Below are 12,909 nucleotides of genomic sequence, written 5' to 3'. Positions count from 1 at the left end.
GGCGGATCCTGCCGGGAGCTGCCTATGCCATAAAAAGCATAGGTGAGTTCCAGGCTACTACTACTAGCAATTAGACTGACTGAGGTGACTTACAGTAAGAGTTCCTATTAAATCAGACTTCCCTGAAATTACCTAAAATCCTCATCAATCGATTATTTTTTTAATCTCAAACAATTTTTTTTTTAATAATTTTGTCCCCGTAATAATGATTTAATACTTATTTGTGCCCCTTGATTTGTGTGTTTGTGCATGGGTAAAACAAAGTGAACGAGGATTTATCCCACTTCAAAATGTATTTTACTTGCTCTCTCAAAGCATACGAACATGCTGTAATACTTCACTCCTAATCCCATCTCTCTCTCTCTCTCTCTCTCTCTCTCTCTCTCTCTCTCTCTCTCTCTCTCTCTCTCAGATCATCTCAGACCTGGAGTCATGGAATGAGGAGCTGTCCCAGCAGATGAATGAGTTTGACACGGAGGATCTGACGCTGGCAGAACAGAGGCTACAGCATCACGCTGACAAGGCCCTGACCATGAACAACCTGACCTTTGATGTCATCCACCAGGGACAGGAGCTGCTGCAGTACGTCACCGAGGTGCAGGCATCTGGTGAGTGGAGACACATGCACAAACACACACATCGTACATGAATACGTCATTACGTATACTAAAGCCATGGCAAAAACTATTCGTCACTATCACTAAATGAAAAAAATAACGAAATAAAACCAGACTAAATATATTGACAACTTCAACAACAAATAAAAACTATACTAAAATGTTAGGGATGAACTACTGTAGTGGACAATAGTAGAAGAGTAGAACTAAGACAAGTAGTTACACTAGACACTAGCTAAATAAAAGGAACCCGCGATTGTCATTTAATCCACCCAAAACATACTTTTTGTAAACTAGGCTCCTATCGTTCAGAGAAATAAGCCGCAAATCAAGCTTGTTTTTGGCCCAAAAAGAAGAATCAGAGATATTAACGTTCTAAAAACTGGAATCACACCCGTGTGAAGTAAGTGGTGCAATTCCATGTGGGCGTCCCCGGGGGGTCCCTGAAACTTCCAGACCCGCGCCCAGTGTGCCGGCCCGGTTCCGGCAAGCCGCCCCACGTCCGAAACGGTCAAGAAATGACAGTTACTGCGTGGGGGTCCCTCTACTGTACTGTACTGTACTGTCACACCTGAAATCATCATATATACAGTTAATATGTGTGTGTGTGTGTGTGTTAGGCTGCACAACAGTGACACTTGGTTGAAAACCAACGCTATTTTCGTGATCAGACCCAGCCAGGGACTCCCCGGGGCCTTTGGAAAACAGGCATCAAAAGGCCATTTTGGCGCAGAGTGAGTAAAGACTCTGAAGTCAGTAAGAGTGAGTGGGTGAAGAGATAAGAGGATGAAAAGATGCTGCTTTCTAAATAATAAAACCTGACGTTCAGTATGAATGTATTACTATTTACTGCAGGCTGGGTTGATAATGCTGCGTGCGTGCGTGCGTGCGTGCGTGCGTGCGTGCGTGCGTGCGTGCGTGCGTGCGTGCGTGCGTGCGTGCATGCATCATGTGCGTGAGAGAGAGAGAGACAGGAGATCAGAATAGCATCCATGCTTTGCCAGATCAACAGATTAATCCATAGCACTCATGTTCACTGGCTGGTTAAAGCCCCAGCTGATCTAAACGCACACACAGACACACGCCTGCATGCACAAGAGATGGAGAAATACACTTTATTTTCTTTTTTATATTACCAACACCACACCTCTTTTCTTTTAACCAAAGCTCAGAAGAGAAACAGACTTTTGCAAAGTTACACATCTATTTTCTATTATTCTAGCTCAGTTACAAGGCTACAAGCCGCAAGGTTAAGGCTAACTGTTAGCTAGTTTTGTGATAGAGCAGGCTCAGTAGCTTGCCTTGCGGGCAATCTACCAGCGTCAACATTGCAGCTACCATCACAATATTGCAAAAAAAGAAAAAAACTATTACAAAATGTTTCTACAGAACATCAGAGCAAAATGTAAGTACAGATATATTACACATATTATTATAGATTTATTTAGTATTTATACTTTTTTCTAACCGTGCCATCCCTGATTGAGTCATTTGGGCATGCTATTATAGGTGAACATGGTCAAGAATTGTGAAAATACCAGCCCAACAAGCTCACAACGTATTGTGAGCTTGTTACATAACAAAGCAAATCGTTGATGTCGGGAAGAAACCTTGTATCTCCATAATTCAACTTTCATTTCATTTTTTTGTAAATTAATGCATCTATTTGCACTATTTTCCTTTTTTTTTTAAATAATAATTAAAAAAAGAAACCGTTTTGGAGATGCAGGGTGTCCACCCAAGAGCGACAACTGCAGGTGTGGAGCTGCTTTGTGACAGAGATGTGGACATGTCTGTCTCTGTGTGTGGAGCTGCTTTGTGACAGAGATGTGGACATGTCTGTCTCTGTGTGTGGAGCTGCTTTGTGACAGAGATGTGGACATGTCTGTCTCTGTGTGTGGAGCTGCTTTGTGACAGAGATGTGGACATGTCTGTCTCTGTGTGTGGAGCTGCTTTGTGACAGAGATGTGGACATGTCTGTCTCTGTGTGTGCAGGTGTGGAGCTGCTTTGTGACAGAGATGTGGACATGGCCACACGTGTCCAGGACCTGTTGGAGTTCCTCCATGAGAAGCAGCAGGAGTTGGACCTGGCCGCAGACCAGCACAGGAGACACCTGGAGCAGTGCGTCCAACTGAGACATCTGCAGGCTGAGGTCAAGCAGGTATACATGAGACGACAAGCTCACAGCGCTGCTAACATAAGAAAATGACACATGGAAGCATTATTATGCTTTCACCGTTTTAATGGGTTAAACCTTTGACAAGTACCGCAGTGGACCTTCACATTTCAGAAATCTGCACTCTACATTACACTTTCACCCAAATTCTTGCATCACCTGGCCATCCCTCCCTTCCGTACTGACCTTAGTGAAAGTAGAGCAATCCTACAAGGATTTTAATGACCATGTATTCATTTATGCCTTTCATTTATTTAGCAACATCACCTCTTCTCTGAACATGAGCCTTTGTCCTCAGGAAGAAGACTGCCTGTGCCAAAGTGCAAATCAAACCCCTTGAAGCTATCATTTGTTCCAGTCTCCATTAAGCTGCTGAACTCTGATCCTAAATCTTAGTGCAATAGAGCAACATGCAATAAATACCCAAGCACTTTAGCACTTAGCACTTTAGCACTTTAATGCCTACAGTTTCTTTTTTGAGGGGCGCTAGTAACCCCTCCAACGTCTGGCTTTCAGATGTGGCAGCCAAGTCTGTGGACTTTTAATGTTTGTCATATTTGTGCTCTCCAAAAATCTGCCAAGTCTATGGTAAAAAAAGATGGTTCTTATATAGACAGTTTTGGTTGGATTAACTGGTTCAGTCTGTACGACGTGTGGGCACGTCATAAGCAATCCAACCGACAGAGTGATAGGACTAGCACATTTTCAATGATATCGAACGAGAGAAGAATATTCAGAATACATTTTATTTAATTTTTTTGAGCTGGCCTCCAAGGCCACCATACTCTTCACTCTTCGTTCATCCGCGGTCCTGGTCACTTCCTAGTTTACCGCTGCAGAAAGAATACCTCGTATCTCCTAATCTAGGGAGCTCTCCGTGGTTTTGATCAGATGGATATACTAAACTCTTCATTTCTGACTTCTGAGCTGCCTCTCGTTCAAAAATATGAACACGAGGGATCATCATTGATTATTATTGGAATCTCAGCGAGGTAAGCAAGCAAAAATATGTCTGGGGGGTTTCAGAATCTTGCCGGCACCCCAAGCTTTTTTGAAGGAGTCCCGGCGCTGATTGTGTTTTAATATGAATCTTGAGTTGAGCATTTGTGTGTGTTTGTGTACAGGATGTGTACAGGAGCACAGTGTTTCAGTAGTTGTCAACTCGACGTCCTGAGGGGCCAACTAGCGACATTGCAAGTGCAAACGGAATGTGGGAAGTAGCTGAAGTTAGAGACGCGTTGCATCATCACTTCATTCCCAGAGCACACAGTCATACGCACGCACGCAGGCATGCACGCACGCACGCATGCGTACACACACACACACACACCCTCACACACACACACACACACACACACACACACACACACACACACACACACACACACACAGCAGGCATGCTGCTTTCTGAGTCATCCTCAGGGAGAGTAAGAGATAATATTAAAGAGGGCAGGTTGTGTGGAATTTAGCCTGCGGGTAAAGCTACAGGCACAGAAGTACGTGGGAAGTCTTTGTAGTCTTTGTAAACAGAAGTGATAATTGTGCTCGCGTGCATGTGTGCGTGCATGGCACTGTGCGTGCGTTCATGTCCCTGACATGTTTTAGGGCACATTTTGGACAGTTGGACCAGTTGATTGGGGATGGTACTGTATGTTATATTGGGGACAAAATTATTGTCCCCAATTTTGATTAGGGTTAGACTTTGTTTTTGTTACATCAATTATGAATAAGATTAAGGCAATATGGAATAAGTCAATGATGCTAAAGTTTGCAAAGTGTGTGTGTGTGTGTGTGTGTGTGTGGTGTGTGTGTGTGTGTGTGTGTGTGTGTGTGTGTGTGTGTGTTATTGTTTGATGATGTGTACAGTATCATGAGTGAAAGAAAAGAGAGAGATTGAGAGTTTGTGGGTGGTGTGCGGTCATAATCCATGTGTGCGTGAAGCAGCTATCTGTGGCAGTCTATTTAGCCATGTGGGTGGGATGTCTTACTTAGAGTACTGTACATAAACTAATGTTTACACAGAAACTACACTGTCAAATACTGAGTGTAAACTTTATTCAGAGAGACGGGTCCATTTGGTTCCATTACAAATGGATAAATTAAAGGATTTTTACTTTGTACTATTTAAACCTTAATAATAACCCTCTGTTTAATCTGTGTGTGTGTGTGTGTGTGTGTGTGTGTGTGTGTGTGTGTGTGTGTGTGTGTGTGTGTGTGTGTGTGTGTGTGTGTGTGTGTGTGTGTGTGTGTGTGTGTGTGTGTGTGTGTGTGTGTGTGTGTGTGTGTGTGTGTGTGTGTGTGTGCGTGCGTGCGTGCGTGCGCGTGTGCGTGTGCGTGCGTGCGTGGCTCCAGGTGCTTGGTTGGATTCGGAATGGGGAGTCCATGCTGAATGCAGGTCTGATTACAGCCAGCTCTTTACAGGAGGCTGAACAGCTCCAGAAGGAACATGAGCAGTTCCAACATGCTATAGAGGTAAATATCCTGTACTGTATATACTGTACACATACCGTGTGAGTTATGCTTCACATCCTGCTTTACTTCCTCAGCCTTCTTTATTATGGCCGTGTTTATTTCATGCCACTTTCTTTTTGTCTTTGGAGAACTGTTCCTCTGTGTTTTGTTGTTTCGTCCTCCAAGGGATGACCCATTTAATCCCTGTAAGTCACCATTAAAAGCCTATTTAGAATACAGTAGTTAGTAGCAAAACAATCATTTGACTTCAGTATACTAGTTTGTGGGGGTGGCAATTTTTCACAAAATGCCACACATCAAGAATGCAGCGCCCGATTGCTGGGAAACTGCACTCACTTTCCCACTAAGCTAAGGAAGAACCTCTATCCCAGATTTTTCTAATCTCCTCATGGAGTGTGGAGTCGGACAACAGCCCACTTCATGTTTTGGCATATAACTCTTGGACCATACATAGGTCGGACAATCAACATGTTCTTTCCTCTGGTTTCCTTGGATCATGACGCAATTTATAGGCCATATTTGTGCCAGATTGCCATAGTGTGTTTTCTTCAAAACATCGTTTTTGCTACTACTTCCTTCAATCACACAAATCGTTACCCGCGGCCCACAAGTCAGCCGCTGCCCGAAAATTACCAGTACAGGAGCTTGCTCTGTCCCTAAATGGTATTTTGGTCCAGCGCCACCCGCTATCTATTATGCCGACACCGGTATTTGCGCCAAGAGGTGTGGTCATGGGCGTGTTGGCAGTTGGCACGATTTCCCCATAATTGCTACTTTGGTCACACACATTTGGAAATGCGCATAGTGGAGTTTAAAAGCACCCGTAAGCCGTATGCCAAATTAGTTTGGTATAGAGCGGTGCGCACCGTGCGCCTGCAATAGAGATGTCCGGAGTCGGGCTGCTTCATCTGATCATCTCTCCTTATTCTCCTATGCATCTCTTTGTAAATTTTCTATAATCAGCAGAAGTGAGTGCCTATCACATCATATTTGGATCGCTCGGTGACAGCGATCCAATTCAGGCGGTGTAGGAAGGTCCAAAATTTCCACCAGAACCTCTGCAAAGAAGTCAGTGGGCTGGTCACTTTGGATCGATTCGTCAAGCCCAATAATTCTTATGTTATTTCTGCGGCTACGCGAGGATAAATCTATAATTTGGGACTTTAGCTTAGCATAGCTCTCCTCCATTGCCGCAAACGCATAACGTCAGTGCCGCGGCGTTACGCTGCTATCTGTTGTCGTGGCAACAGTCCCAGCCCTAATTCACACCTGATGTCGTGTGGGAGGTCCGTCTGCTCCAGACCATACTAAATAACTGGCATAACGTCTTCAGATTAGGACTTAAGTGTAAGATGTACATGGAGTACTTAGGAGTTCTGTGGTTGATCCATCCGCGACCCCACTGGAATAATACGTTGCGTAGCATATGAAGATGATCCAATCCCCCACTATGCAACAGCAGATGTTAACACACATTGGACCCAGGCCTTTCCCCTTGGGCTGAACCTTCTGGTGCCTGGATTGAATCTCCATAGCTAATTGAGCAAAGCAAGCCGTATTACTGTACTGAAACAAGAATGGAGACTTATGGCACGATCTAACGTTTATAATATGGTAGCATGGATCAAACGCCATCCGTGAGACTGATGGTTTAGGTCAGCCAATCAGGATATGTTGATGCCTGTTGATCTTCCTAAAAGAGAGGGGGAAAGAGAGAGAAGGGGGTGAGAGGGGGAAAAGAGAGGGAGAGAGAGAAGATGGGGGGAGAGAGAGAGTGAGAGCGAGATATATGTGAGGGCCGCATATAGCGTGGATGTGCAAGCCTAGGTGGCTAGATGCGAGGGCTGTGGAGCCGCGAAGAGAGAGAAGGGGGAGGGAGGGAGGGAGGAGAGAGGTAGGAAGGGAGAGAGAGAAGGGGGAGAGAGAAGAGAGAGAAGGGGGAGGGAGGAGAGAGGTAGGAAGGGAGAGAGAGAACGGGGAGAGAGAAGAGAGAGAAGGGGGAGGGATGGAGGAGAGAGGTAGGAAGGGAGAGAGATAAGGGGGAGAGAGAAGAGAGAAGGGGGAGAGAGAAGAGAGAGAAGGGGGAGGTAGGAGAGAGGTAGGAAGGGAGAGAGAGAAGGGGGAGAGAGAAGAGAGAGAAGGGGGAGGGAGGAGAGAGGTAGGAAGGGAGAGAGAGAACGGGGAGAGAGAAGAGAGAGAAGGGGGAGGGAGGAGAGAGGTAGGAAGGGAGAGAGAGAACGGGGAGAGAGAAGAGAGAGAAGGGGGAGGGATGGAGGAGAGAGGTAGGAAGGGAGAGAGAGAAGGGGGAGAGAGAAGAGAGAGAAGGGGGAGGGATGGAGGAGAGAGGTAGGAAGGGAGAGAGAGAAGGGGGAGAGAGAAGAGAGAGAAGGTGGAGGGATGGAGGAGAGAGGTAGGAAGGGAGAGAGAGAAGGGGGAGAGAGAAGAGAGAGAAGGGGGAGGGAGGAGAGAGGTAGGAAGGGAGAGAGAGAACGGGGAGAGAGAAGAGAGAAGGGGGAGGGAGGGAGGAGAGAGAGAAAGAACGGGGAGAGAGAAGAGAGAGAAGGGGGAGGGATGGAGGAGAGAGGTAGGAAGGGAGAGAGAGAAGGGGGAGAGAGAAGAGAGAGAAGGGGGAGAGAGAAGAGAGAGAAGGGGGAGGTAGGAGAGAGGTAGGAAGGGAGAGAGAGAAGGGGGAGAGAGAAGAGAGAGAAGGGGGAGGGAGGAGAGAGGTAGGAAGGGAGAGAGAGAACGGGGAGAGAGAAGAGAGAGAAGGGGGAGGGAGGAGAGAGGTAGGAAGGGAGAGAGAGAAGGGGGAGAGAGAAGAGAGAGAAGGGGGAGGGATGGAGGAGAGAGGTAGGAAGGGAGAGAGAGAACGGGGAGAGAGAAGAGAGAGAAGGGGGAGGGATGGAGGAGAGAGGTAGGAAGGGAGAGAGAGAAGAGAGAGAAGGGGGAGGGATGGAGGAGAGAGGTAGGAAGGGAGAGAGAGAAGGGGGAGAGAGAAGAGAGAGAAGGGGGAGGGAGGAGAGAGGTAGGAAGGGAGAGAGAGAACGGGGAGAGAGAAGAGAGAGAAGGGGGAGGGAGGAGAGAGGTAGGAAGGGAGAGAGAGAACGGGGAGAGAGAAGAGAGAGAAGGGGGAGGGAGGAGAGAGGTAGGAAGGGAGAGAGAGAACGGGGAGAGAGAAGAGAGAGAAGGGGGAGGGAGGAGAGAGGTAGGAAGGGAGAGAGAGAACGGGGAGAGAGAAGAGAGAGAAGGGGGAGGGATGGAGGAGAGAGGTAGGAAGGGAGAGAGAGAAGGGGGAGAGAGAAGAGAGAGAAGGGGGAGGGAGGGAGGAGAGAGAGAAAGAACGGGGAGAGAGAAGAGAGAGAAGGGGGAGGGATGGAGGAGAGAGGTAGGAAGGGAGAGAGAGAACGGGGAGAGAGAAGAGAGAGAAGGGGGAGGGATGGAGGAGAGAGGTAGGAAGGGAGAGAGAGAAGAGAGAGAAGGGGGAGGGATGGAGGAGAGAGGTAGGAAGGGAGAGAGAGAAGGGGGAGAGAGAAGAGAGAGAAGGGGGAGGGAGGAGAGAGGTAGGAAGGGAGAGAGAGAACGGGGAGAGAGAAGAGAGAGAAGGGGGAGGGATGGAGGAGAGAGGTAGGAAGGGAGAGAGAGAAGGGGGAGAGAGAAGAGAGAGAAGGGGGAGGGAGGGAGGAGAGAGAGAAAGAACGGGGAGAGAGAAGAGAGAGGGGGTAAGATAAGGGGGGAAGAGACAGAGAGAAAGAGATGGGAGGCCGCACTGCGCACGATATGTGCATTTTCAGGGCAAATACTCCTCTAGTCCCGAAACCGCCCCGAATGAGATAAATTATAGTCCCAGATACATATTTTATAGGCCCCGGGACGTCGGGACACCGTTTCGACACCATTCCACTCCTCGTCTGACTGCTTCGTCTGTGTTCGTTCATTTTCCTGCTCCTTCCTCGCCTTCATCATTTTTATCTACACTTTTATGTCCCTTCCTTCTCATCTTCCTCAGCCTCCCTTCTTTACTCCCATGCCACGTCCACTTCCGTCCCCCTTCATCCTTCAACCGTGCTGCCATCTGAAACTCTTTGCTGGTTCATGTCTGAAGTTCATCAGAAGTCATACAGTTACAGTACATTGCTCTCTCTCTCTCTCTCTCTCTCTCTCTCTCTCTCTTACTTCCTTACTTTTTTATCACTGAATATGCAGGGTACATTTTCTTTGAACGCTCCTGAGCCTGGCTCATTGTAATGCAGGCCTATACCTGACCTACTTCCACGGGGCTGAAACACACACGCACGCACACACACACAAATCCATCCCCAAAGAGAATACAAGATCTGTTTATGGTCATCATCCATATTTCATGTGACGCTGGAATTTTAATACATATTTCCTTGTATGAAATTGCAATAAAGCTCTGGTATTTAGCTGTACTGTTCAACCTCATAACAATGCTTTCAGAGCTCTGGGGTGGGACCCAAAATGGCTCATGGGTTTATGCTGGTGAATCCCTATTTCTAACATGTCAAGCTGAGTAATATTATTTTTAATGGTCTTTAATGAAACCCGTTTTTTATAGAAAACGTTATAAATTGAATACATTTGAGAACTGGGGAATGATAATGGTTTGTATTGTGATGGGCCTCCTCCTCCCGTGTAAATTCTTCTCACCCCTCATCACTTAATTTCCCTCCTTGTCCGCCCCCATTTCTTCCATCCATTTCATCTCCTTGGCCTTCCATCTCCAATGGCTTACTGTGTATCACTGCTTTTACACAAATAGTTTGTAACTGGTATGTTGGGTCTATTAAGACTTGTCCACCGTGTGCTGAATGTTTTTACCTACCGAAGGGGCTATAATCATACTATAATCATCATCATGCTATAATTCTAACAATGTCTGAGTGTGTGTCTGAGTGTGTGTCTGTGTGTGTGTGTGTGTGTGTGTGTGTGTGTGTGTGTGTGTGTGTCTGTCAGAAACAGTGCCGTAACTCCTTACTGCCTGCACCAATCACTCCCGCACAGGCATTGACCATATGAATATGGAGGGCGTAACGAAACCCTTTTTTCGATTTGACACATTAATGATTATTAATTAATTTATTAGTCAATTACAAACGCACCCGGGCACAGTACCCTTCACGGCCACAAGGGGGGGGCAAATATCTCACAACGGGTAAGGACTAGTAAAACTAAAATTAAGCGAATCGGAATCTACGTCAGAATGTGAAGGTTGGTATTTTGGAAAAAGAGGGCATTCATCTGATGGGAACGTTGCTGTACCCTCTACCCTTCAGCCCTTCGTTACTGTTATCATTCCCCTTCCTAAAATAAATAAAGAATAAATAAACAAACAAACATAGGATATGTCATTGATCTGTACTCTCACCTCTATTGTGAAATCTATCAATTATCATACATGTATGTAACGGTAACGGTGAAGTTGAAAACCGACCTCCTATAATTATCTTTATAGTGTTTGTACAGTATGAGCAGAGTTGCTAATACATACGTTTACTTTCTCTCCATCCGTAGAAGACCCATCAGAGCGCTCTGCAGGTTCAACAGAAGGCAGAGGCATTACTCCAGGCTAACCACTATGACATGGACATGATCAGAGACTGTGCAGAGAAGGTATATCCCTCATACACTGTTTTATACTACGAAAAATGTACTCGCTGTACCCATTGTTGGAGTACCCAGTGCAGGCACCATAGCATGCATCCAATTGCACTCCATAGCCTTGCAGACACATAGTCTATCCAATACCCTGGAAGGACGGTTAAATTAATAAAAAAACACTTTGTCCGTGACCAATGTGAAAAATATTTGGGGATTGAGCTTGTTGGCCGTACTGCTGGCAGTGTAAACGAGGAATATATATTATGCATCAACTACGCTGATCAGTGTGTAGTAGTTTGTGAAATGAGTTTGGTTTTGTGAAATGATTTATTTTATTTCAGAAAATAAACTGCTGTGTCTGTGTTTGGACTGTAGGTGGCAGACCACTGGCAGCAACTGATGCTGAAGATGGAAGACAGACTAAAGCTAGTGAACGCATCGGTGGCATTCTACAAGACCTCTGAACAGGTAGGAAAGTGTGCTGTACCTACACACCTGTTCATTTAACTCCAAATGTACACATGGAACTGGATCTGTAAGTCAGTGGTTCTCAGAGTGGGGTCCGGGGACCCCCAGGGGTCCTTGAGGGAGTTCCAGGGGGTCCCCAGCAATGATGGATAGTTAGGAACCAAATGTTGTTATCTGTGTTGCAGGTGTGCAGTGTGCTGGAAAGCCTGGAGCAGGAGTATAAGAGGGAGGAGGACTGGTGTGGCGGCGCTGATAAACTGGGCCCCAACAGTGAGACGGACCACGTCATTCCCATGATCAGCAAACACCTGGAGCAGAAAGAGGCCTTCCTCAAGGTCAACAAGCAGTCTATGTATTATGGGTGAAACGGTTAACAAAATGCATGGCTCGATACGATACAGAGGTGTTCGTGTGTTCTGATCTATGTAAAGCGCCTTGGATAAAGGCGCTATATAAATTCACCATTTACCATTTATGGTCATACTTAGGTCATTGATATTTTGCTTTGAACAATGATGGAGCTATACCTGACCTATTTCCTAACATTTCCCCAAACATTTCTGTTTCTAATGAGCTTGAGAAGAAACAGTGTAACAGGGCTCAATTACATTAAGCATCTTCGTAAAGCCTGCATTTCGCAACACAGCATGAGTCTCATATCTGCGGCAATAAATCTACCAATCACCCCAGTGATTTATTTTGTCATGTTTGAATCAGGTTTGGTATGGGTGCCAAAATGCTGCGGGGACTGTTTGTAGCGCGTGTGCTGCTCCTTGTTTGACAAGCTGGGGTAATGTCAACTGACGTGAACTACTCCCATGCAGCAGCTGCACGACATATACCCTTGTGTTTTTCTCAACCACTCTCTTGCCAATGCCCTCATAATTCACAGGGAACGCCAGACCTGCTGATGGTGGGTTTCTGGTCTCTCTATCATTAGCGTAGTGGGCCTCGCAAGCGTGTCCCAGTGACTGGAGTTGGGTTTATTTTTGGGGGTGGGATGGGCAGACTGCATGCTGCAACATGCCTGATGTCATATGGACTGCCTTGTTAAGCGCAGAGCACATTGTTCAAAGTTGATAAAAACTTGCATATAGTCCGGTTCGTATTGCGTGCCGAACAGAAAGCCTCGTACTGAATGGTTCAAAATGAATACTTGTATTGTTACTACTATTTTTTCTATCTACCAATGTTTTCAGCCTGTACTCTATATTATTACATTCCAGTCTCTATCTTCTGTTAATGCTTATCTGAGAAAGCTGTGTAAATAATTTGACCTGGAATATGTACAATATGTATACACTGTATATACACTGTGTGTGTATGCATAGAAGTAATCTTGTTATATGAATGCTTTCCCTTGGACAGGCCTGCACATTAGCCAGGCGTAACGCAGACGTCTTCCTGAAGTACCTACACAGAAACAGCGTCAACATGCCGGGCATGCTGGCCCATGTCAAGGCTCCGGAGACTCAGGTCAAGAGTAAGTAGTGGATCCATAGTGGAGTCTTCACCACACAGTCCGCCGTAAAATCATGGGTGTTAACAGTTAACAC

At 46.1% G+C, this 12,909-nt stretch overlaps 1 protein-coding gene across 1 annotated transcript in view; it reads left to right on the top strand.

Moving 5' to 3' along the window:
• Positions 1-12,909, top strand: part of triob (trio Rho guanine nucleotide exchange factor b) — a 162,078-nt gene that overhangs the window by 95,458 nt on the left and 53,711 nt on the right. The window contains 7 exon segments of the mRNA XM_083761057.1: positions 413-608; positions 2,613-2,779; positions 5,147-5,266; positions 10,799-10,897; positions 11,261-11,353; positions 11,539-11,688; positions 12,722-12,836. Coding sequence (XP_083617183.1) covers positions 413-608; positions 2,613-2,779; positions 5,147-5,266; positions 10,799-10,897; positions 11,261-11,353; positions 11,539-11,688; positions 12,722-12,836 — 940 coding nt within the window.

This window comes from Protomyctophum parallelum (genome assembly GCF_964188405.1).
Source record: "Protomyctophum parallelum genome assembly, chromosome: 3".
NCBI classification, from domain to species: domain Eukaryota; kingdom Metazoa; phylum Chordata; class Actinopteri; order Myctophiformes; family Myctophidae; genus Protomyctophum; species Protomyctophum parallelum.
Note: the sequence above shows the minus strand (reverse complement) of the source record. Positions and strands in the feature narration are given on the sequence as shown.